General features: G+C 39.0%; 1 protein-coding gene across 2 annotated transcripts in view; it reads left to right on the plus strand.

Annotated features, from left to right (window-relative positions):
* Nucleotides 1-1,075: 1,075 nt before the first annotated feature.
* The window catches only part of BTLA (B and T lymphocyte associated), a 31,475-nt gene continuing 5,521 nt past the window's right edge, over nt 1,076-27,029 (plus strand). For both annotated transcript variants that reach the window (XM_035000173.1, XM_035000174.1), the window contains exons 1-4: nt 1,076-1,582; nt 17,233-17,556; nt 24,794-24,829; nt 25,998-26,138. In XM_035000173.1, coding sequence (XP_034856064.1) covers nt 1,495-1,582; nt 17,233-17,556; nt 24,794-24,829; nt 25,998-26,138 — 589 coding nt within the window. In that variant the 5' untranslated portion in view covers nt 1,076-1,494. The remainder of the gene's footprint in view (nt 1,583-17,232; nt 17,557-24,793; nt 24,830-25,997; nt 26,139-27,029) is intronic.

Below are 27,029 nucleotides of genomic sequence, written 5' to 3' on the forward strand. Positions count from 1 at the left end.
GAGAGAGAAAGAGAGAGAGAGAGAGGCAGAGGGAGAAGCAGGCTCCCAAGGAGCAGAGAGCCCGATGCGGGACTCGATCCCAGGACCCTGGGATCATGACCTGAGCCGAAGGCAGACGCTTAACCATCTGAGCCACCCAGGCGCCCGATAACTGTTTTTTTAAACTTATGTACTTAGAACCATTGAAGTTCGGCCTTGGAAGAAAATCACCAGCCTCCAGGAGAAAGACTTACAAAATCAGCTTTTGTCAATGACCACAGATATCACAAATCTAGATTTCCCATTTGGAATCTCAAATGGGTGAATTTAATTAGCTCCCATAATTAGAAGCACAGGGGTGCCTGGGTGGCTCAGTTGGTTAAGCGTCTGCCTTCGGCTCAGGTCATGATCCTGGAGTCCCGGAATTGAACCCCAGGTCCAGCTTCCTGCTTGGTGGGGAGTCTGCTTCTCCCTCTGCCCCTCACCTGACTCATGCTCTCTCTCTCTCACTCTCAAATAAAAAAATAAAATCTTAAATATATATATATATTTAATATATATATATTCTTAAATATATATATATATATAAATATATAAAATTAGAAGCACAGCTAATTATTACAAGTGGCCTTGGAGAAAACAGTCCACCTTGACCCTGAGCTATCTGATCTTGAACTTTTCCATTTCTTCCTTTTGTTGCTTCTCTTCTATTTCATCCAGACAATACCCACATGAAAAATGTTGAAAATGAAAGTTTCCTTTAACTGATATTCAAGATGTCATTTAGCTCGGAACTTTATTATTTAGAGAGAGAACATGTAGCTAATATTAACGATGATCTTGTTCCATTGATATTTATCTACAGATTAAAGACACCTGCCCTTCCCTCATCTGTTGAGGAAGTGCTTCCTGTCACTCATATTCTCCATAACCTCAGATAAATCACTGGTATAATCACAATAAGCATTCTAATCTTGCCATGACATGATGTTTAGGAAGAAAAATCTAAAACCTTTTACATAAAAGAAGTTTCATAATCTCAAGCTATGAAAAGGGGGAAAAGGCATACTTACCATAGGTACTTTTTACCATGAATTCCCTAACCTTAATTTGATTAAAATCTCAACCTAAAGATTGCAACAATATAGATTTCTTTAGAGTTTGATTTTTCATGTCACTGAACTTTGAATGAGAAAAACCTCAATGTGGGGCAGAAAGGGTGGTAAAGCGGAAGGAGAAGTTAAGGACGGAGCCGCTCTGCAGATCAGTGTTTGAAAGTGAACAGCCGATTTGACGAGCAGCAAAAACCACAGAATATAGTGCCACATCGTCTTTCTGTTCACTTCGTTTCACACACGATTCAGGCTCTTCCTACTGTCTTCTGCCACCTCTTTGCTCTTCTTTACTTATTTCACTGATGTCACTGAGGTAGGTAACCTGGTCCAATCCTGAAGAATTCAAGGGAGGAAGAGAAGTCTACCTGTGAAGTTTTTCTGTCCCTGATATGCACAGGAAATGAAGACGTTGCCTGGCATGCTTGGAATTGGGAAATTGTGTGGGGTGTTCTTCCTGATCCCACATCTGGGCATCTGGAGTATCAACGGTAAGGCACCTATGTAGATAATCTCTTGTTTTTTTCCCAGGGGGTGGTGGAAGGACTGCCTCGCTTGCAATGTCAAGTGGATAATGGTGGATGAAACATGTAGTGAGATTTGCTCACTGAGCACGTTCTAGAACATCAACCAAACAAGAGCATGGTTTTCAAGTCATAGCTTGGCTGATTTTCTTAAAAAACACGTTCCGATGGTGAGGAAAGAGAATTGGGCAGATGTTATAAATAAGGTACAAATTTATCACTACTTCTAGCAAAAATGCTCTGGATGCCATCCTGATGATTGAATAGCTTAGCTCTTCGAGACGGAGGCAAACAGAGTGCTGTAGTGTTCAGCTGGATGGGTGTTGGATAACCGGGCTTGTACCTGACTCTGTGGTTACTCTTGAGTAATGTCACTAAATAGAGTTGCCCTATTTGCCTCAGTGGGGTGTGTGCCTGGAGAATACCGAATGAGAAAATGCTCAGAAATCGAGGATCAGAGCATTCTGTCATTGTTTCTATTAGGCTCAAAGAGAACGGTTCCTACTTGGGTGTCATGTGGCATAGAAAACAGCTTGAGGTCTGCATAGATGATGTGTGGCCACCTCTGCAAAGATTTTATGAGGGCAAAAAAGCAATTTCTTCCTTCTAGTGAGTTCATTTTCTTCCTTACATGGACACAGGGGCCCATATATTGAAAGACTGTAAACAGCTAGCAGAAGTTTCTGATTTTCTCAGGTCTGATTTCAAATCTTCTGCCTGGTTATTCCCACAAACACACATACTCTTATCAGTTTGTGTGCTGTGGTTTTAAGCTGGAAAATATGGTGACTGAAATCCTCTAGAATGTCATCTTAAATTCTGGAACTGCTTGGTTTGGAATTTGTCTCCGTGGATGTTAGGATGACACACGACCAGGTGCAGAATAAAAATTCCCAGGCACCTAAGCATTGTTATGTGTGCGAGTAATTTACATTGATGAGGTTCTTAGATGGCTGGCTGGGTTTTTAATTTTCCATCAGATGCCTAAAATCACACAGCTATAACTGGAGTCATATATTAAATAGAATTCATACCAATTTGAAGAGCACATAAACTATCCTCTGTGAAATTGAGGAAAATAATGTTCATTGCTGGGGCGCCTGGGTGGCTCAGTCGGTTAAGTGTCTGCCTTCGGCTCAGGTCATGATCCCAGGGTCCTGGGATTGAGTCCTGCATCGGGCTCCCTGCTCAGCAGGAAGTCTGCTTCTCCCTGTCCCTCTGCCCCTTCCTCTGCTTATGTTCTCTCTCTGTCAAATGAATAAATAAAATCTTTAAAAAAAGAATGTTCAGTGCTGTATCACACTGGGAGTGGGGTACAATTTCTATTCCCCTCCCAATGTGTTTACAAAGCTAGACTGGGGCCAGGGAGGTTAAGACTGGGTTTGTTTACTGGCTCTGCCACTTACTGTGTGACCTTGGTGAAGTTTCTTATCCTCTCTTAGCCTTAGTCTCCTCACTTGTAAGATAGAGATAATAATTATACCTAAAATATGGGCCTATTGTGAAGACTATAAATGCAATAATATGGGTGAAGTGCCTGGTATAATAAGTGCACATAATAAAAGCTGGTAAATGTTAATGGTGTTTTGCTGCTATTATTTTCACCAAGCACCCCCCACAAAATTCAGTTAAATGGGAAATAAGTGTTAATGTTATCGTTTTAAATAGTTGAGCTTTTAAAGCTTAAAAAAAAAAGTGAATAAATAAAATACACTGCACAATATATTTGACCCCAACTATAGAGAATCAAATTATTTGGAAAATGAAATGGAAAGCCTCAAAGTGCCAACCAGGTTCACTGTAAAGCAGTTGATAGATTGAAGCATTACTTGCATTAAATTTAAGATATAGGTTGAGATAAATGTTTAGTGAGAATTGTTCTCCCAGACAGAGCTGATGGCTCCATTCCTTAAAACCACATTAATTTTAACCTATTTATCTTGGGGATTTTCTGTGATTTACTAAATTACTGAGTTCTTTACACTGGCACCGTTTCAAAATGTCTAAATATTTTTTTAATTTTTAATTTAATTTTTCTTTAATTTTTATGGATTTCTTTCTCTCCACTTCAATATGAGATCTGTGTGCCTCTTCTCAGGAATGAGGCTGCATCTACCATAAGGTTGGAAAAAAATGTTATATTCCTATAAACTTCTTGTTTAAGGTCCTTCTTTATAATAAAATTATGCTTGCTTGCTTTTTGTGTTTCTCAAAAAAAAAAAAAAATTAGAGGGAACTCTGCCCCTTGGTATCTGGCTATGATTTCGATCTCTGTCTTGATGAAAGGAATAAAGGCGTCCGCACCTTCCTTTCATGCACAGATGGGCAGATTATACTGGGAAGAACGAGGCCACAAGTGGAGATGCATCACCAGGGAGCAGCTCGCAGCTGCGAGGCTTTGGACCACTTGTTCAGTTGAGGATCAACCAAGGATTCCGTCTTCAAGCAGGCCGGAGTCCTGCAGTTAATGTCTGGGTACCACTTGGCACTATATATGGCCTGAAATGAAGACAGTAGGAAATCTTTGACTGACCGCTGCTTATTGTGATAAAAAAAAATAAATAAATCCTAATCTGATCTAGTACCAGAGGCCACTTATGGTTTGGCTCCATCAAGAACACATTAGTTAGGTCTGAGTCTCCATTTGGCACTTGTCTATGTCCTCTTTCTCCTTCACTATGATAGTTGAGTATGGTCCATGGATCCGTACCCCACATCCCACTCAGATTGTCCCTTCACTGGGAACTGGCCATATCCTTGGGTCAGAGCAAAAACAGGGCAGAAAGTGCTCCGCACCTATCATTTTTTGAAGTTTCTTTTTGATAACACAGTGTCTTTTTCAGGCTTAATGTCATGGCTCTAGCTATTTGTTCCTATTGAAATGTGTACCCAGTGTGCTGGAGGTAGAACTCATTCTTCTGCCAAATGCTTGTGTATTGTTATTACCAAAATGCCTGCCACATAATATGATTATCTTTTACGTAAATGCCTAGGAAAATAGTCTGCAGCTAAAGGACTTCCTGGATTAAGGCATGAAAAGATTAACCTGTGTGCTGATGAGAGCCTTGAATAGGCTTTCCTAACCCTGAGTCTTTAATTGTTGCTTCCTCTGTCCCACTATCAGAATTTCCTCTGTTGTAGTGTTGAAGTCAAATGCTGCTTATCTTGCTCTCCTGGGGCTTTCCTACTTAATTTTCATTATTTGTGAGTTTCATCTTTACATACGAGTTCCAAATTGTTGAAGGAAAAATGTTCAAAGGTCTTCCTAATCAGGTTGCCAAATTAAATCCATCTTTTGCTGTGTTTCTTGGAAAGGCAGTGGCAGAGTAGTTAGGATCAGGGACTAGAGCCAGACCACCTGGATTACTGTCCCCTCTCTGCCATTTACTGTGACTGTAACCTCTCTGGTTCTGTTTCCTCATCTCAGCAATGGGGACAATATTGACACTGATCTTATAGGGTTGCTGCAGTAAGTGAATTAATTCTATACAACACTTAGAACACATTAATTTTAACCTTTATATCTTGAGGACTTCCTCTGATTTACTTGATGCATCATTAAGTGCTGTGTCACTTTAGCTAATAATGTTCTTTTAGTCCAAAATTTAGCTTGATAATTCCCTTCAAGTAGGCTTGGGAGGCCATCTCTTGTTTGGGGTTGAGAAAAGTTGTCTATAAATAACTCTTGATATCATTATCTACAATCATCCACAGTTACCAAGCGATAACAAAGCTTTGATCGTCATGTGACTCCAGTGACATTGCCTTTGTGAGCTGTTCTATCGTATGCACTTTGCTTCTCTTTTCTAATAGCCTCCATTCCCTTACCTCAAAATAAGCTCAGTCTTACCCACCTATCCTTTCATGGTCATGGCCTCTGATTTACATGCTTGTCTCTATGGAAGCAATTACGGTGTGCTTGTGCCCACATGTGCAGGGGTATCATTCTCAAATGCTCAGAATCTATACTTGTCTAATTTGAGGCTCACTTTGAACAGAGTCCAGGAGAGTGTTGGAACGGCCATCTGGGCCAGTCATAGGGAAACCCCAAGTTTAGCGGGTAGAGCTAACTTCTCCTTTTCTCCTTCCTGTTAGCCATATTTATCTTGTGAACACAACCTGGAACTCACAAATGTCATTAGCAGCTCATTGTCCAGAAGTGGTTATAAGGCAGGCTGGGGCACTTAGGTTCTAGCTGGGTGGTTGTGGCCTTATTTAATTTTCTTCTACCATTTAGAAGAGGAGAATTAATATTGCGGAACAGCTGGCAGTTTCTGCTCACATGGATATTGTTAATTATCTTCTAGGGCTTTGAAAATGCCAGTGAATCTCAGTGTGATCTCTGTGGTAGAGTGCATTAGGAAGGGGAGGAAGTACCTGAGAGAGAAGTAGAGGCAGACGTTCCCTGTGTCTTTACAGCAACACAGAACCCATGCTTACCCTGAGCATCCCAAGTAACCACATTATCACTGAAGGCAATATTTAGAAATACTTATGTTGATTTCTGATGCAATGACAAAGTCTCTCTTTGATGCTACTGGCCACAGCTTCTAAGGTATGCTTCTAAGTTTTTCTGTGCTGCTTTTCTTCCAGAAGGCACTGTGATCAAGGTAGAGGGCCTAGCATTTCTGAAGGACAGGGCCTCCCGGGAGCAGGTGGTCAAAGTCTTCTGGAACTATTGTCTAAATTGTCGATATGAATCATTGTTCTTTAGGGCTCACTAAACTGGCTAAAAACGTTTGCTACTCCACAGAGAGAATTGCAGAATTGGCCAACCAACACTCTACTAGATACTCATTCTTGTCAAATGGGGTGGGCAGAACTCTGCAGAAATGGAACACGTGTGAATCCTTTGGCTGTGGTCAGTGACCAGTAGGGTAGAACCACAAGGGGACATTTGTCATTTGGTAGAGATGTAATGGAGGAGTTACTGAAAGAAAGCTTGGAAAAGTATATAAAGACAAAGGTATTTTTACTTCCCACTTTTGACCAAGGCCAGCCTTGCTGGTTAGAGTAATTCTTTCTTCTTTTTTTCTTTTTTTCTTTTTATTATTTTTTAGAGGGGGGAGGGGCACAGAGAGAGAGAGAGAATCATAAGCAGGCTCCATGCCCAGTGTGAACCCCGACATGGGGCTCGATCTCATGACCCTGAGATCATGACCTGAGCCAAAATCAAGAGTCAGACACAACTGACTGAGCTACCCAGGCGCCCCTGGTTAGTATAATTTTGTAGGATTTCATCTATCATACAAAAGGACATTTTTCTATGGGATATACTGCCTTTTCTATCTCTATTATATTTGTTTGCCCAATGCATACGCCAGTCATTATGCATGACTGCTGATCCTTGACTCAGCTGGGAATAACTGCTCAGAGCAGAGGTACTTGGGGCAGACCTTCTGGTTTCCATCTTGTCTCTGCCACCTGCAGGCTTTGCTCAACTACTGTGCCACTTCCCTAAATCCATCCTAAGGAATAATAATACCCGGTATTTTTTTGTTGTCTATTACGAGCCAAGCACAATGCTAAGAACTTTTGCTATGTGTTCTCATTTACTTCCACAACTACCGGCAGATAAGAGCTTTCGCTTTGGAGTTAGCCAGGTCTGGGCTCAAGTCCTGGTCTTGGCTCGGACTCCCAGCAGCTGGTTGTCTTCAGTAAGTGGCTTAGCTTCTCTAATACTTCGTTTTTCCAGCTTAAAAATTAAGATAACAACTCTAAGTGCCTGATAAGATTTTAAGGATCAAATGAAACGATATATGTATGGTACCTAAGAGTGAAAATCACATTATAAGAACTCAAAAATATTAGTTACGTCCTTATCTTCCCCCCCATCAGGAGGATCTAGGGTGGGTCTGCAGCACTTTGATAATATGAGGTGCTGTGTGCCTGTGAGCAAGTGACAATGAATGTGAAGCAGTGATTCTGGAGGTGATCCCCCAAATGTGAGTTATGCCGCTATCCATGTGCTGTGTGACTTGAGGACGGCTAATACTCTCTGTGGGTCCTGTCTTTTAATATCTCAAGGAGAGGAAATGGCACAGGTACTTTGTGAGCTTTGCTGACTGTTAGACAAAGCTATGGCAAATACTAAAATGACTATTTCAAGACAAAACAATTTTAGACTTATCCCAAACTAGATAAAACCAAGAAATGGCTTAAAGTCTTATACTGCTCAATAAAATGAGATTGAAAAGATAGTCTTCAAATTTTCCCCCAAATAGTCATATCACAGAATGAGAAATTCTAGCCCTAAAAGAAATTGCTTCAAAGTGTGCTAAATAAATACCACATGAAAGCAAACTTAAAGTTTTCACATACTGGTACAATGAGACTTTTAAGGAGGAAATGGTAATAGAGATGATTGTGAAAATCCTCTCAATTTTCTCATTTCTTGTCCTTTGTTTTTTAAGCCATGGGAATGAATTTGGATTCATACCATGTGCATTCTTGTCGTGAAGTTAATTCTTTAATTCTTTCCAGTTCCATTTTTCTAAAGGAACTTTACGTTAATGTGAGTCTCTCTCTCTCTTTCTCTCTATGTGTGCATGTTTGCATGTGTGTTTTTAGACAGGGAAGAGATGCCCATCCCCTTCTAAAGACCAATACCACCAAGAAACCACTGACTTTTGTTTGTGTGTCTGTGTGTCAAGTATTCAATTTGGCCTTTTAAAGTTCTTTGGTTTTTTGAGTAAGATTGTAAGCACTGAGATTACTAGCAATTAAGAGGTCCACTATTCAACAAAGCTTTTCTTCCTGTAAAAAAATAAAAAAATAAAGACCAATATTAGACAATATCCACAGAGAAGAAGAAAAACCTGAACTATTATTTCATACTGTATCTATGTCTTGGATCCATATTACATGGCATGTTGTTTGTCAGGTAGATGTATGTGAATATCTCTCATCCATGGTAGGGACTGAGGCTCTCAGTTTTCATTGTACCCCTGAGATCATGACACAGGGTTTGGCTTAGATTACCAATGGTCACTCTTTACAATAGAAGCTCTGTTTTAATCTTGCACGCATACATCAAGTTTCCCAGGTGTTCCTAGCACTTCTGGGGATATCTGACTTATGTAGGAGGTTTGTTTACCAGAGTTAAAGTGGTAAGCTTAATGCACACTGCAGAATATATGAAATCAGTGATGTCTGCATTTCAACACTTCATCTCATGTCACCTCATGATTTGCGGAGTCTATGCTGGCTAGTTTATGGTCAGGAGTGTACCACATGGGCTTTCTGATGCAGTGCATGTGATTCCTTAAGGTGTCCAGGAACCTTTCAGAACCTCTGCTGTGTGATTCCATGGCTGCCATTGCTGTGCATGAGTTGGTCTTGACTTTGTTCAACCTACTGCCCCAGGGGACCCCTGAACCTATACCAATTTGCAGGGGAACAGGCACTTGCTTCCCTTCCCTGGGGGTCATCAGATCTCCCCTGCTGTCCACCACTCTGGCCCTCGAAAGTAAGGCAGATTATACCACCGGGAAAGTTTGTTTTCCTCCTCGGGAGACTTGTTTTCCTCCTAAGTCTGAAGACTTCCCTCCTTCTGTAGTCTCCTCACCATGTACCTAAGTTTTGGAGTTTTTTCTGTGTTTGTCTATCATGGTATCTTCTGACAGAAGCTGAAATCCTGCTTCACACCACAGAAAATTATTGATGTATTACACCTTTCATGATCATTGTGGTTTTCAAATATTATTTATTGACACTTTTTTAATTTAATTTAATCTTATTATGTTATGTTAGTCACCATACATTACATCATTAGTTTTTGATGTAGTGTTCCATGATTCATTGTTTGTGTGTAACACCCAGTGCTCCATGTAGTACGTGCCCTCCTTAATACCCATCTTGGGGCTAACCCATCCCCCACCCCCTTCCCTCTAGAACCCTCAGTTTGTTTCTCAGAGTCCATAGTCTCTCATGGTTCATCTCCCCCTCCGATTACCCCCCTTCATTTTTCCCTTCCTTCCCCTAATGTCCTCCATGCTATTCCTTATGTTCCACATATGAGTGAAACCATATGATAATTGACTTTCTCTGCTTGACTTATTTCACTTAGCATAATCTCCTCCAGTCCCATCCATGTTGATGTAAAAGTTGGGTATTCATTCTTTCTGATGGCTGAGTAATATTCCGTTGTATATATGGACCACATCTTCTATTGACACTTTTATGTTTAACTCTGTCATAGCTCAAATCAAGGCAGTCTGCACTCATTACAGTCATTCATTTCTTTCAGTAAATGTAATCGTTTTGAACTTTCCATGCATGTGTAAGAATTTTTCAGTGGAGCAAGAGTGAGTCTCAGTTGGGATTTTCCTCGTGGTAACAGTTATAATCAAGGTGCATGGTCTTTAAAAATTAGAAATAATTGTACTTCACATATGATTCATAATCATGAAGCTATTTTTTTTATGAGCTAATAGGCTTCACAAATTACCTACCCTCCCTGGCTCCTGATGGTATTTACACCTGCAGCTACACTTGCTCAACTGGAAGGTACTGGCCCGTGGGGTTATTTGTGGCTGGCATATCTTTCTGATTGGCTGGCTGATCCAGGTGTCTGGATGACCACAGAGTATCACTTGTTAAATATTTTGAATATCACCCCTCAGTGGACATAAATCAGGCCTTCCCACACTGTATACTTGCAAGGTCTAATTTTTCTTTAGTGGTTACAGCTTAACCACTATGGGGTATGTTGAGATGCATTCTTCTTCACCTCAGTGCCCTGTAGGCCACCTTTGTAATAGCTCAGATGTGTCTGCTCTGCTCCCTTAATGCATAGATAGCATTAGTCAGAGTTGTGAACAGGAAATTTTTCTCTTCCTGAGCTCTCTTTGTTCAGTCTCAGGCTACTTCAGGCCTTCTTCCTTTCATACTAAGCCCACCTCGTCCTGCAGAGACAGGTACTATCTCATCAAGAAAGTCATGGACCTGATAGAAGGACAGATGCATAAACACATATTTAATTATAAAGGAATGCTGCATGTCACATAGAACAGCATGGGACACTCACAGAGTGGGGGGATGTCCAGTGGACTTGGGTTGCTGAAGGATGGGGGTGGGGTGAGTTTGCAAAAGCAAGTAGGGGTTAAATTTTATTTGATGGAATCTGGACACTTCCTGCAGGCATTGAAGAGTCTCTGAAGGGTTTAAGGCACAAAATCCTTCTACTGGATTTTCATTTTGAGAATGAAAACTGTGACAGTGATGTGGAGAATAAATGGGGTGGGTGGAGGGGAACAAGGCCAAGTTTGGAATGTAGAAGACTAGTTGGTGCGCTGTGACAATAATCCACATGAAAGGAAATAAGACCCAAATTAAGGCAGTTTTATGGAAGCAAATTGGCAAGACATTTTAGATGCTGAATCAATTTAACTTGATGACTGATAGAATGGGACAGGAAAGAGGAAAGAAACCAAGAGGGCTCCCAGGTTCTGGCCATGTCACAAATAGAGCTACTTTTAATTATCACCACATACCAGCAATTCTGAATAATATCAGTGATAAAATACTCCTCCCCTCAAAAATATCTTTGGTCTAAATTCTAAATAATTACTATAGTTATTCCTGGGTTTGAATGATATGTATGTAAGTTTCAAATTAGCACATTTTTAGTACTTCGCCTTTGATAAACATTGCATTCTACACAAAAGCTAAGTCAGAGAATTTCCCAGTTACAAAGTTGGCTCTGGACACACATACAGATTCGTGTGTTCATTTCATGAGTAAATTTATAATGTCCAGAATCACCTGAGTTTGCTCAGGTGTTGTGTCTCTGATCCCTGAGCCCCTACATATTTCTTCATTTCAACAGTAGATTTTAAATAAATAACACCACCACAGTGATATGGAGCCAAAGAAACAGAATGTGAGCCATTTCATTGCTTTCATTCTATGCAACCACTTTGAATATTTATTTGTTTAAAATCTAAAAGTGAAACAGGACAAACTGTGTGGTGTAATTTGTTTTCAGGTATGAACTGTAGTTTTGAAGTTTAAAACTTCAACTGAAATGTGTTCTCCTCAAAGTGTTGTTTTAAAATTAAAGAATGAGGACACCTGGGTGGCTCAGTTGGTTGGGCGACTGCCTTCGGCTCAGGTCATGATCCTGGAGTCCTGGGATCGAGTCCCACATCGGGCTCCCTGCTCAGCGGGGGGTCTGCTTCTCCCTCTGCCCACTTCCCTCTCGTGCTCTCTGTCTCTCATTCTCTCTCTCTCAAATAAATAAATAAAATCTTTAAAAAATAAATAAATAAATAAATAAAATTAAAGAATGAATCAAAATAAAACTTCACATTTGTGGTACAATTTAGTCATTGCCTAAATTGTATCTTTTGTAGAATTTCAGTTTTAATAAAATTCATTTATTAGCTACTGGAAAATTATTTATATGGACTACTGTATCAGACTGTAACTAAAAGATGAAAGTTCATACTGTTTAAGTAGTTACAAAACTATTAAATAACTTGGTGCATTTTTCCCTTTTTGATTTTAATATTTTAAACATTTTTTATCTTCCATGGTTTTATGTATGAAGTTCAATGAAAGGAAATATTCACTGTCTTCATTTCTTTTCTGGCCATTTTATTGTTCGTTTCAACTCATGATCTCTGAAAACATTTTTCCATATAGAGGAGGGGGGTTGCTAGAAATGGTGCACTCTGGGCATCAAATATGCTAGGTATACCCTAGTCATGGAATATGCATGCTATAATACACAGTCATGGCTTTCATAAAGATTTATAAAATGTAAGTCTTCCAGGGCACCTGGGTGGCTCAGTCAGTTAAGCGTCTGCTTTCGTCTCAGGTTATGATCCTGGAGTCCCGGGATTGAGCCCTGCATCGGGCTCCCTGCTCAGCAGGAGTCTGCTTCTCCCTTCACCCCTCACCTCGCTGGAGATCTCTCTCTCCCTCTCAAATAAATAAATACAATCTTAAAAAAAAAAAAACAAACTATAAGTCTTCTGAAACCTCTAGTGACTTAAAAAGAGATACTTCATCATACAAAAGCCAGAGGATGGTAGAGGTTTCATCCTTTTACTGAATATGTTTATTTGAATTATTTTTGACATTGAAAATTCCCCACCATTAGCTATGAATGTTTGAGAATAACAGCAGGAAAAACTAACGTTGGCGGATACATTCCATCCAAAAGCAACTGTGTTCCTCACCTCTGTTTAGAAAATGCTTTTTTTACAAGACAAACCCCCCAGGGACAGCTTTTGATTTCCTGAATGTCATGAAACAGCCATGCGTGATTCAGGATGAGCGAAGTGTCAACATGGATGTCTGATGGAGAATTCAAATTGTGCCACTTAGTTCTGTGTAGCTTTCCTGAGCTACAAACATCCGTTTGAGTCTCAAGGGGATGGGAAGTGTTAATACGCTCTTTGAACAAAGAGCGAGTCCTCTTGATGACTTTTAATGCCTGTTGGCAAGACTGCATTAATCTATTCATTCCCCCATTCAAGAAAAATCCCTGTCCAGCCAATGTGGTAGCCGGTGATCCTCACCCTGCGGATAAGAATATGCAGGAACCCCAGTGATGTTTCCACAACGACACTGGGAGTCAGTGATGTGGTCAGGACCATCAGCTGGCTCTCCTCCTCTCCTAACCCTGCTCTGTGCACTCCCCCCATGCACATAGCCACATAGGCTGGGACTAGAAGAGATGTTCACTTGGGCTACTAGCATTGGGTGACAGCCTGATGGCTAAATGGAAAGGCAACATAGACTTAGAGCTGGTGTTATCGTGTCAGTCACACACTGAGGGAGGTAAAGTTGTGGATGAGTTTGTGTAGGGGAGGATGGTGGGTAAGGATTTTCCTGTTTTCATCCTGTTTTACAGAGATTGAGGTCCAGGGAGACTGGGTAGCTTTCTCAACATCACACAATATGTTAGTATTTGAGAGTATTTGAGCAACCATGTCTGAACGGTTATTCTAGTTTTTAGGTATTTACATGACTTTTATAGATATCCCAGAAGAATCAGACTCTGTATTTTCTCGTGGTGAATAAGTGGAGTTTAAACATGGCCCATTTAATGCTTACTGCATTTATTCTGAAACAACCTGTGGTCTCCACGTCACTATGTGAGAAACCCATGATCCAAGTGTGTATCAATTCCCTGAATCTGCCATGAGATTCCTCCTTCTCTGCCTTTGCCCTTCCATGTGCTCAGTCTTAAAATACCTCCCCTGTCCCTTTAACTGCTCTGATTATCGAAGGGTTACTCGTTCACTACTGTTCAGCTCAAATATAACTTTTCCATTAAGCCTTGTCCCAATAGTCCCAGCTGAGGTTAATCCTCTGCACACCCAAACAAAGTCTGCACCTCTTTATAGTGTTATTTCATTCTCCCATCTGTCAAGCATTTTTATTTCCCATTGGAAAGCAAGCCCCTTGAAGGAAGATACCTTGTCTTATTTATTTCTATACCTCCCCCTAACAATTAACATACGAGGACTTCCAGGGTCCCTCTGAGCCCTGTTTTCAGCTCAGATGAATTTGAAGATAAAAAGAGTGGTAAGGTAGATAGTAAATTTATTCTGGGAAAGTAGCTATGTTAGTTACTCTCATCTCATCAATTAAATGCTAAGCTCCTTGAGGGCAGGAAGGCCTTTTCTACAACCATCTTGTTGTTTTCCACAATGTTGGCACTGAGTTAGTTCTAGGCTCCATAACCTCTGACTGACTTATCTAGATCCAGGTATATGAAAAGCAAAGTTAGGAGGCTGAGGTAGTCTATTAACTTCAGGGGGAGGAATGGAGTTCTGGAAATGTGAGTTTCACTTGGCTTTTCAGCCTCTGGCCTCTTCGCTTTCTTGTTGCAAGTCTAACCACATCCAGGTGTTATATTGTTAGGCACTTCCTTTTGGTAAATTACCTTACCCTTTCTCTTCAAGTTTTTGAAAACTTCATCCTTATAAATTGGCTTTTAGTTTGCTTTCATTTTTATTTTGAATTTTTGGAAGCAACTGAATTAGTAAGTCTTAAAGTGAACTTGTTTGAGGTTTCAATGCATTTATAAATATAAAAATATTTACAAGTTTCTGAAAGTTCTCCACAGTTCTCAATCTGGTTCCTGGAAACTGAATCAGGTTTCTGAACAGAGGTTGATGAGATGTGAGCAGAAATTATACTGAGAGGTTTTTTGGAGGTTAGGAAATAGCTTAAAATGAGAATAGTTATGCTGGCAAGGGTGTAGAAATAAAGTGGAACATTCAGCTAAGTAGAGCAGCGTGTACAAGGCAGGGCCAAAAGCTGTCTTTCACCTCAACATCCGAGTTGCCCTTAGCCTGCTTTGTCCTTAAAAGCTAGTTTAGGCTATCACCTCAGTTATGCTGATGTAAGACATACATCTGTTCAGAAGAACGCTTGGAGATGAGTGAAAGAAATTAATGAAGGGGATGTATTGGATATATTGCTGAGAGGGTAGTTCAAAAGGGGGAAAGACAGCCAAGAAAACAAACAAACATAAGGATGTAGGGAAAGGAACTTAAAGAGAAAACACTCTCAAGACCTTAGCTCTAATGGAAAAACAAAAATGTATGAACCACTATAGCATTCTTAACTAAAAGGAATCTGGCTGATTGTAGTTATTGTTTTACCAGCACAGGGAGTCAGTTCAGTAGTAGAATATTCTATGATTTATATACACTCATGATGTAACTGATACAAAAAAATTAAGTGGTTGTCATAAATTGGTGCCATTTTTCTTGCTCATGTGCATGAGTCTCCAAAGGGACAATATAATCCAACAAATATCAAAGAATGAATACTTCCATATAAATATACATTCTAAGTAATTGAAGTTTGCCCCTTTTGAGCCAAAATGGTTTTTGACATGACCATTTCTGATGAAATTCTTTGTAAAATGGATTGAGCTCTTCTTTGTTTCAAAAAATAGATATATTAAGCCTTATTGAAGGTTTTGTTTGTTGATTCAATCTTCTCATTATGAATATAGTTATTACTCTGTATTATATAACACAATTATGCCCTCTAAGCTAATTAGGAAATGATAATGGAATTATAAAGATTATGTATAAAGTCAGATGAGTTTGGGTTCTTGCAATATCTGTTTTGCTTGTTTAGGGAATAATTCTTCTTCATGTATCTTGGTTCACAGTTACATCCTAGATGTTGAGGTTTCCAAGTAAATACTTTCATGGTAAGTTAAGGGTAACAGAACTTATTCAATAGTAATAGGTCATTTTAAAAGTTCTTTTTTCTTGGCTGCAGATTTTATATGCAACTGACAATTACTAACAGAAGGTTCATAGACGATAACAGAAAATCTGTTTCCAGGGGGAAGCTCTCCCCACCAAAACAAAAGGAGGCAAGTTCCTGTATGTTAGGCCAAAAGACAGAACTTCCAAAAGAGATGCATTGCTGTTCCTCCCCCTTTGAAGACAAAACATTTATGTTATGTCAGAACATCCTATCTTCCAACAATTATCTTGAGTTGCATGTGTCCTACATAGAAAAAGTCATGGAAAAAATTGCAAGGCAGCACTAAAGCCTTTGTGAAACAAGTAATGAATATTTCTAATGCCAAGTATAATAGGGAAATAATTGTCTACAAAAGTTCCTCTCTCCCACTTATTGGAATATATCAGAGCTAGTAATAGAAAATGTGATTATTACTCAAGAAACAATAACAGAGTAATGGTTAATGATTTACAGAGTAATGAACTCTAGTATGAGTTTGAGTCTTAATTCCCCTATTTATTAGCATATAACTCTAGGCAAATGTTTTACTACCTCTGTAAGATAGGTGTCATAATAATATATTTTTTTGTTGTGAAGATTAAATGGGTTAAAATATTTGAAGTGTTTTTTTTAAGATTTTATTAATTTGAGAGAGAGAGGGGGGTGAGAGAAAGCATGAGTGGCAGGCAGGCTGGGAGAGGGAGAAGCAGACTCCCTGCTGAGCAGGGAGCCCGATGTGGGGCTTGATCCCAGGACCCCAGGATCATGACCCAAGCTGAAGACAGACGCTTAACCGACTGAGCTCCACCCAGGCATCCCTATTTAGTGTGTTTTGAACAGCCCCTGAAATATAATAAATTATTGACCAAAAATTGTTATTATTATTTGCTACCATTGGAGTAGCTACAAAATAATAAAATAAAATAACATTTTATAATAATAAAAATGTCAGTAATATTTTGGAAATTGAGGAAATTATTCAACAATTGAGGAAATTATTTTTTTCAACAAATACTTATCGTGTGCCTACTATGTACCAGACACTCTGCTAGTAAGGGTTAATATACTGAAAAATGTTATCTGGAGTGGCTGGGTGGCTCAGTCGGTTAAGTATCTGCCTTCAGCTCAGGTCATAACCCCAGGGTCCTGAGATTGAACCCCATGTTGGTCTCCTTGCTTGGTGGGGAGCCTGCTTCTCCCTCTGCCTCTCCATCTGCTTGTGAGCTCTCTCTCTCTCTGTCAAATAAATAAATAAAATCTTTTTAAAAAAATGTTATCTGGGAAAATTATAAAATCATACTTGAGAAACCTTTGGCAGAATCTGTTGAGTGGCAAATATCTGGTCTTTCTAGAGCATATTTGATTTTAATTTTGTTTTCATCTTTCAGGGGAAAAATCATGTAATGAACAACTGTATGTAAAGAGATATTCCATATACACTATCTCAGCAGGGAATTCATTTGATCTGAAATGCCCTGTGAAATACTGTACTAACAGACCTAATGTGATCTGGTGCAAGCTCGAAGGAAAAAGCTGTTTATCTCTTGGGTATAAACTTCAGGGATACACAAGCTGGAATGAAAATGAGAATATTTCAGTTTTTATTCTGCATTTTAATCACATGCTGCCTGGTGACACCGGGTCATACCGCTGTTCTGCAAATTTTTCATCTGGACTTGTTGAAAGCCACTCAGTAACCATTAATGTGACAGGTGAGTTCTACACCAAGACTATCTCATATTTTCTCATCATGTTTTAAGGAAAAGGAGGACCCAGATTCTCAAGCATTTATGTTACACACTGAAGTCATGTAAATCGGAAAGTTGCCACACTCCTCAGATTGGGATCTGTGTGAGCAAGTGTGTGTGTAATTTTGGGGTGAGGTAGAGAAAAATAGAGAAAAAATATAATAAAAGTTATTGTTCTTGCCTTTAAGGGGTATAGCATTTATTTGATAAATCCAATACTAGGCCACTGAAATACGGAAAAAATTACCAAGTGAATACCAATAGTAGTAGACAGCTCTCTATTCTTTGTCTTCTTTTCCTTTTATTTTTTTCTTCTACTTACCAATCCTTAACTTTTATTGATAAAAGTTGAAATTATATTTATGGTGCTCAGACAATTATACACTTGTTAATAATTCATAGATTGCACAGAGAACAAACTGCACACAAAGAAACCAGACTCCCTGATGAGTTTTGAGGATGTTCATAGCTTTAGCTGCCTCCCCAGTCTCTCCCAGAGGCCCTCAATAGGCTCAAACATCAGGAAAACAGGTTGAGGTTAAGCTGGGCCAAACCAAACTGAATAAAACAAACAGAGAAAGCAAACAGAGAAGAGTAGAGGAAAATAAATGAATATGTTTAATTTATGAAACTCCCACATCATACTCCATGGTAAAAGAGTGAAAGCTTTTCCTCTCAGAACAGGAAGAAGAGGAGCCTGGGTGGCTCAGTTGATTAGGTGTCTGCATTTGGCTCTGGTCATGGTCTCAGGGTCCTGGGATTGAGCCCCACATCCAAACCCACATCCAGCCCCACATTGGGCTCCCTGCACAGCCTGATTCTCCCTCTCCCTCTGCCCCTCCCCCTGCTCATGCTGGCTCTCTCTCTCTCTCTATCTCTATCTCAAATAAATAAAGAAAAAAATCTTAAAAAAAAAAAGAACAGGAAGAAGAGGCTATCTGCTTTTGCCACTTTTATTCAACACTGAACTAGGGGTTCTAGCCAGAACACTTAGGCAAGACAAAAGAAATAAAAGGCATCCAAATTGGAAAGGAAGAAGAGATAGTTTCACTTCTAAAATCCACAAAAGCTAGTAGAGTTAATAGATGAAATCAACAAAGTTGTATGATCAGCTAAAAAAAAAATCAATGGTATTTCTATACAATAGCAATGAACAATCTGAAAAGGAAATTAAAAAAACAATTCTATTTATAGTAGCCTCAAAAAGAATAAAATAAATTTACCTGGGAGATTTAAGACTTATACACTAAACAAAACATGGCTGAAAGAGATTAAAGAAGATAAAAATAAATGGAAAGACATGCCATTCACATTGGAAGACTTAAAATTGTTAAGATGGCAGTATTTCCCAGGGTGATCCACAGGTTCAATATAATTCCCATCAAAATCTCAACAACCTTTTTTTTTTTTTTGCATAGATGAAAAAGCTGATCCTAAAATTCACATACAGTTGCAATGACCCAAATAGCCAAAAAAAAAAAAAAAAAAAAAAACTTGCAAAAGAAAAGCAAAGTTGGAGGATTCACACTCCTTCATTTAAAAATTTGCTATAAAACTACAATAATCAAAACAGTGTGGTACTGGCAAAAGATATATATACAGATCAATAGAATAAAATTAAGAGTCCAGAATAAATCCATACATCTTTGGCCAATTGACATTTTTTTTTCTTCCAAGATTTTATTTAAGTTCAAGGTAGTTACCATATAGTGTAGTATTAGTTTCAGGAATAGAATTTAGTGATTTATCACTTTCATATAACACCTAGTGCTTATCACAACAAGTGTCCTCCTTAATGCCCATCATCCATTTAACCCATCCCCCCCACTTCCACTCCAGCAACCCTCAGCCTGTTCTCTGTAGTCAAGAGTCTCTAATGGTTTGCCTCTCTATTTTTACCTTATTTTATTTTTTCTTCCCTTCCCTGATGTTCATCTGTTTTGTTTCTTAAATTCCACATATGAATGAAATCATATGGCATTTGTCTTTCTCTGACTGACTTCTTTCACTCTAGTTCCAACCACATCATTGCAAATGGAAAGATTTCATTCTTTTTGATGGCTGAGTAATATTCCATTATATATATACCACATCTTCTTTAACCATTCATCAGTCAGTGGACACCCTTTGATCAGAATTTTTGTATCCTTTGGATAAATACCTAGTAGTGTGATTGCTGGTATGTAGGGTAGTTCTATTTTTAACTTTTTGAGGAACCTCCATACTGTTTTCCAGAGTGGCTGCACCAGTTTGCATTCCCACCAACAGTGTAGGAGGGTTCCTCTTTCTTTGCATCTCACCAACATCTGTTGTTTCCTGAGTTTTTAATTTTGGCCATTCTGACAGGTGTGAGGTAGTTTAAGATAAAATGCTTCTGCACAACAAAAGAAACTCAACAAAACTAAAAGGCAGCCTAGGAATTGGGAGAAGACATTTGCAAGTGACATATCTGATAAAGGGTTAGTATCTAAAATCTATAAAGAACTTACCAACTCAACACCCAAAAAATTAATAATCCAGTTAAGAAATGGGCAGAAGAAATGAATAGACATTTCTCTAAAGAAGACATACAAATGGCTAACAGACACATGAAAAAATACTCAACATCACTCATCATCAGGGAAATATAAATCAAAACCACAATGAGATGACCAGTTGACTTTTAACAAGGCTGCTGGGACCATTAAAATGGGAAAAGGATAGTTTCTTCATTAAATGGTGCTGAGACAATTGGATACCCATTGCAAAAGAATGAATTTGGACCTCTACTTCACACAGCATACAAAAATAAGTAAAAATGGATCAAATATTTAATATAAGAATGAAAACAATAAAATATATGCTTGCATAAAATTTTAATACTATGTTTCCCTACAGAAAACATAGAAGTAGATCTTCATGATCTTGGATTTGTCAATTTTTTGTTACATCAAAAGCATAAATACATAAATAAATAAATTGTACTTCATAAAAATTAAAAACTTTTATACATCAAAGGACACTATGGAAAGAATGAAAAGACAACCTATGGAATGTAAGAAAATATTTGCAAATCATATATCTGATAAGGGACTAGTACCCAGAATATATAAAGAAGTCTTACAACTCAACAACAAACAGACAAGCAACCAAATTAAAATGGGCAAAAGACTGAATAGACATTTCTTCAAAGAAAATATATAAATGGCCAATAAGCACATGAAGGAATGCTCAATGTCATTAGTCATTAGGGGAATGCAAATCAAAATCACAATGAGACACCACATTACACCCACTAGGATTACTAGAATTTTACTTTAAATGGAAAATTACAAGTGTTGGCAAAGATGTGGACAAATTGAAACCCTTATACCAGCAATGGTGGGAATGTAAAATGATCAAGCTGCTTTGGAAAAGGTCTGGCAACGTTTCTTAAAAAGGTTAAACATAGTTGCCACAAGACCCAGTAATATCCAAGTGAAATGAAAGTATATGTCCACATTAAAACTTGTACTTGAATACTTATAGCAGCACTATTCACAAAAACCAAGAAGTGGAAACAATCCACATATTCAGCAACTGATAAATAGGTAAAGAAAGTGTGTTATATCCATACAAAGGAATATTATTCAGACATAAGAAGGAATGAGATACTGATATATGTTACAAAATAGATGAACTTCAAAAACATAGTGCTAATTAGAAGAAGCCAGACACAAAAAGATTACTACTGTATGACAGTTTATATGAAATACCCAGAATAGAAAAAATCCATAGAGAAAGAAGGTAATTAATGGTTGCCAGGAACTGGTAGAAAGGGGTAATGGGGAGTAACTACTTAATGTGTAAGGAATTTCCTTTGGGGATGACGAAAATGTTCTGAAACTAGATAGTGGTGATGGTTGCACAGCTGTGAATGTCTTAAATACCACTGAATTGTATGCTCTCAGTGATTAAAATAATAATAGTAATGTTAATATGTATTTCACCAAGATAAAAAAATACTTGGATCAAAGAAGATCACCCTTTAATTAAAAGAAATGAGATGGAGCTTGTTTTGTGGCCCATAAACTGACCTTGAAGATTATTACAAAAGAGAAATTTCAAAGAGCTTTGGTGCACTGCAGCATGTCGGAAATCTACATGCAGACTTAGGCAGTTACTTCTTCTGTGGACACCATTCACTTGAATGCATACACTGTGTTTTTAAAAAAATTAATTTATTACTTTATATGCACGCTTTGGAGTCAGTCTTTTAACTCCCTTAAAGTAGCCCAATGAAGGAATCCATTTAAATCCCTTTAATATCTTTTAAATAACTTTAAGACTTCTGAAAGCAGCCTAGTAAGGGAATGCACAGTACTCTAGAGCTAGCTGCAACCCTCTATTATGAAGCATAGAAGTGTAGAAGGGATTTATGGCAGAGTTAGAGACTCTGCTTTTGCAAATGTGGGGTCAAAGACAATGCTAATTGCCAGCAAATATCCATGCAATGGCTTATAAACCTCTTTGGAAAGGAAGCTGTGTCTTAACCATCTTTGCTTCTCTACAAATAGAAGGCATAGTGTATAGCACATGGTAGGCACTCAATAAATATTTCTTTATAATTCTTAAATGAATTAAACGACAATCTATGCAAAGTGAAACAATTGCCTTTAATAATCTGGAGAAGCTTATACTGATGATTATGGAAAGAATGCTTTCTGGAGAAAATTGCACTATTAATTCACATAATGAGATATTGAATTTTTAAAGAAGTATTAATTTTTTAACTGGCAAAACAAATGATAAAAATAAGCCAAACTTGCAAAACATTACTCCCAGGATATTAATTACATGATGAAATATACAATAATTGAATGCTATTAGATTATTTATATAATGTGTGTTAATATAATGTATAATAAAATTAAATGCAGTGGCATTGAGTTCACATTCCTTGGAAAAGCTGCCTCTTGTGTAATTCTCTTTTCCTTCATGGGAACCAATACCCTTCTGTACAAGAGAGAGGAATTCACCCAGTGTCAGGGGCAAGCCAATAAATACTTCTGACATGGAAGTGTCCCAGGGGGTATTACTGTGTCTCCTCTGTCCCATATTGGGGTCATTCCATGGCCACTACAGATGGTTGCACAGTTTGTAAAGTGGTAAAGGTGCCTGTTCTAGGAATCAAGTTGGGGCTAAAATTAGGATCGACAATCTGTCTCCCTTGGGGAGGAGAGGGCTGAAGAGAAGAAAAGCAAGAGGGGCAGCTTCTCCCTCCATCCCTGTGATCCCTGTGTCCTGGGGGGATGCGCTTGTTAGGATCATACTGGAGAGGAGAGGTAAAGATGGAGTGGTGAGAGGGAAAACTACATAGGAGACATGAAGGGCCTTTTAAGTTTTCCTTTGGAGATTTCTATTTACCTAATTTCGTACTCTCCTACCTTTCTTATCACTTTGTGAACTAATGCTCCTGACCAAGGGGATTCCCCAGGACTTTTCTTTGGCCTTCTACTCCTGTCTGTCGGCAACCTTCGGTCTGGGACTGCCTCCCTGCTCTAGCTTCATGAGCATCTCAAACCTTCATTATCTTCCTTCCAAATATTCCAATCAGCCGTATGGACTCTGTGGCTTTAGTGTTTCCTATTTTGGTCCATTTCAGCCAAATATCTTCCTAATACACTTAATTTGCCTAATAAATTTCTTCCATCATGCCACTCCTCTATTGAGTCTTTGGCAGAGCATCCTCAGGGTTTCCAATGTTGGGCTTGCATTTAACCAGTATTCAAGGCCTCCCACAGTCCATGCCCACCTGCCTTTCTGGATTGTTTCTAGACTCCACTTTGAGTCTCTGCTCCAGCCCAACAGCCCTATCTGCCATTGCATGTCTTCACCATGTCCTCTCACCTTTCATAGGGAACCCATTCATCTGCCTCCACTCACCACAATTCTGCCCTTCCTGTCAAGCCCAGCTCATTTCCCAGTTCTTCATGAAACCTTCCAGGGTTCACCCTAAGCGAAGTGATTTCTCTTTTCTAGCATATTTCATGTCATTTAAGCTCTGTGCCTCTTATTTATCAGACAATTCCTTGTACTGTAGTAATGTGTGGAAATGTTCTTTATCTCATGAAGAACTATAATGTCCTGGGAAGCAGAAACTGTGTCATATTTTTCTGGGTCATCCTTGCTTCCAAATGAATTATTTCAGAATTGGCTTTGAACTGGGCACGTATTTTCCTTTCATGAAGTGATGAAAACCAACATAATAGGGAAAAAGTCAAAGAAAAATTCCTTTTCCTTCTGTACCTGGGAATACTCCATGAATTGAGTACTGAAGGAGAAAAATATAATCTGAAATTATATTTAAGGATGATGCTTTTCATAAAAACAGCGTCAAAGTATGATAAAAAATATTTCATTTTCTCCCCTTGAAATATCTCTTTTAGGGGCTATTGCGAATTTTCCTGTTTTCGTATCTGACTCTCCTTTTCTTTTTATGGTCAAGTTAAGAATTGGCCCATGTAAAAAAAAAAAGAAAAGAAAAGAAAAAAAGAGTTGGTCCATGTAAGAACAGGGCCGTGGCAGAGTCAGGGCTTGGATGCTATTGGGAAAGCAATATTCTCCCAGAATGAAGAAAAAACGCTTTGCAAAGCAAAGCTCCAGGAGAAAAGTTGACAGCTGGGAAACAGTCACTGGAATGTACATTGACCTGCAGCTCCATCCTCCCCAACTTGCCCTTGGTCAGTCCCCCATTAGGAAATTCACAAGGGCAGGTTGTCATCCTCTCAGCAGAAAAGTGGGGGTGGAATGAGTGGGCACGAAGTGGGAGGCACCATCTGTTTCAGAATGATACTCAGCATGTCATCAGAAGCATCCTTTCCTCACACTCACTTGGAGCACCTGCTGAATGAATATCTTGTTTTTCCAAGCTGGAAGGTGTCACACAGGCTGTATTCTATCTTTATACTTAAGTAATGGGGAAGAAGGAATCAAACCAGACAAAGTTTGTCTTGTATGTACAGTCTTTCTTCAAGCCTCAAAATAAACCCAGAGATTTATTTTGTGTCCGTGATCCTGAGGTGATGATTTGCCAATTGTGCAAATTCCCGTGAGCTGGGTTACTGGGTTCTGTTGGTGTGTAAATGTGGCCATCCCCTCAGCTATTAGCTCTGACTCTGGACACGCCTGAGTATTCTTTTTACAACCAATTTCACTTCTTTATCTTGATTTTCTATTTCAGAATGGACTAGAAATAATTCAGAATACCCTCTGATAAGTAAGTATCAAACTAGTCGGATAAAATTAAGGAAACTAGATTATTTGGTGGTCGGAGAAATAATAAAAGTTGGATTTTCCTAACTGAGTGGATTTGTTCGTATTTGGTTATCTATGTGGGAACTTTTGTCCCTATTTCTATTCATAGCCTTCCCCCAGACAGCTGTGTCTGTCATCATTGGTAATGACTTGGCAGCTGTCCTTGCCCAGGCAGCAGCTGCAGCATAAACAATGCAGGATTTCTTACCATTCTGAATTACATAACCACTGTTTGCCCAGCCTCAGTATCTCCTGACCATCTTTACAAGCCAAGCACATGTGGAAGCAAATGGATAATGATGTTAATATATTTAGAAATAAAAATTTCCTGCATAAAAAATTTAACATATATACAGAATTAATGATGTGTGATGCATTCTGTTAGTTTTCTCTTCCGCTGCAATTCATGTTTCTAATTTTTTTGTGCTCTATTAAATTGTTTCATGACTCATCGGTGAATTGCAACCTAGCATGGACAAACAGAACCTTAATGCATGTTAACATTGATCATAGCAACGAGCACTGGCTGTATGTCCAGCAAAGCGTATTTGGTGATAACAAAGGTATCTTGAGATAAGAAAAATACTTAGTATTTGGAGATCCCGGGGAGTTATGAGACGACAAAAAGCCTTTGTGTTAAAGGAACTGGAATTTAGTATCAGAAACATGTTGGCTTAAGTCCCAACAGCAACTCACTAGCCATCTGACCTTGGGCAAGTCTTGGAACAATAACACTTTTATCAAGGCATGAAACTGGCTAAAAATAATGGCTTCCTTACTTTCCTTTAGGAATGAATATGAGAGTTAAGTAAGACGATGTCAATGAAAGAGCTTGGTGAAGTGCTTGCTCAGAGCTGTTTTGGGTATTGTTTTAGAGGGGATTAACCCTAGCAGAATAAAAAATTCTTACAAAAGATGAATTATAACCCAGAGCCACCCACATATGCTCATCAATAAAGCAAGAGGTGGGTGAGAACACTGAGGCCCAGGGTTCTTGGGGAAGGCTTCTGGAGGAGAAAGAGAAGCATCACCTGGAAATCTTCATTTAAGTTGTGACAGTGCAGAAGGTATTACTGATCCTAGTATATCTCCAATTTCCTAACTGTCTTTAGCATTGACTCACATTTCAGATACAACCAGTGCCTCAGGACCACCCTCCACAGAAATGACGGATGATAGACAATGGATGCTTTATAGTTTGCTTCCTTTGGGGGCATTGCTTCTGCTCATTACCTGTTTCTACCTATTCTGCTGCCTTAGAAGGCACCAAGGTGGGTTCCATCTTCCATCTGTTGCTATGTGCCACACATTTGGGGTTCAGTTACTAGAGCTGATTAATTTTTAGTTGGTTCCTGTTGTTTTCTTTCCCAATATTCTGTGAGGAACCACGGATAATGATTTCCTCGGGGACAACTCATCCTTCCACCAGAAAGACAGATGGATTAATTCAGGTCCCTTCCAGTCATGGTGAGACACGGCCCCCACAGCACCGTGCTCTAGGCAGGGGTTGTGATAAGGAGGGCACATGGCTGGGACTTACCCATTCTACTTGTGTCAATCTTAAGTTAATGGGACAAGCAGCTCTTCTAAACTTTAAGGGTATTGAAAGGGAGGTTTAAAATAATCTCTCAGGTCAACATGTCTAATTTGAATTAGTCTCATTCTCTTTTTCACAGCCACACCACATCATGCCAATCATACACACCCTTGTCTAAACGAAGACCAAATGTCCCCAAAGGAAATTCCTATGTCTGTACTTTCTGATGCCATCATAAACATGCGCCTGAATTGAACCATCACCCAAAATTACAGCACTTGAAAAATGTGGGTTTGGCTAGGATGGGAGAGGTGTGACATCTTAGAAGCAATTCCTTTCTGCTTTTCTACGAATTCCTTCAGAGTCATGAGCAGACAATCAGAGTAAGAGAGAGGTGTGGGGAGAATGCTGATGTCGCTCTAATCCGAAACACCCCAGCTCTCTCTCTGTCTTTATTGTTCCCTCTGCCATCTCCTCCCACCATTTGCCACACTGGAAGCTGCAGTGTAGCTATAGAAATGAAGCTAGACAGAGCATCCTTTATTTCTGCCACAAGAGAAAGCTTTGTCTGGGCAAAAGTACTTCTGGAATTTTGTGGTAAGGACTTCCGGAGCCCAGAACCTTC

Source organism: Mirounga leonina, unplaced genomic scaffold (genome assembly GCF_011800145.1).
Source record: "Mirounga leonina isolate KUSES-001 unplaced genomic scaffold, KU_Mleo_1.0 Mir_115, whole genome shotgun sequence".
Lineage (NCBI taxonomy): Eukaryota > Metazoa > Chordata > Mammalia > Carnivora > Phocidae > Mirounga > Mirounga leonina.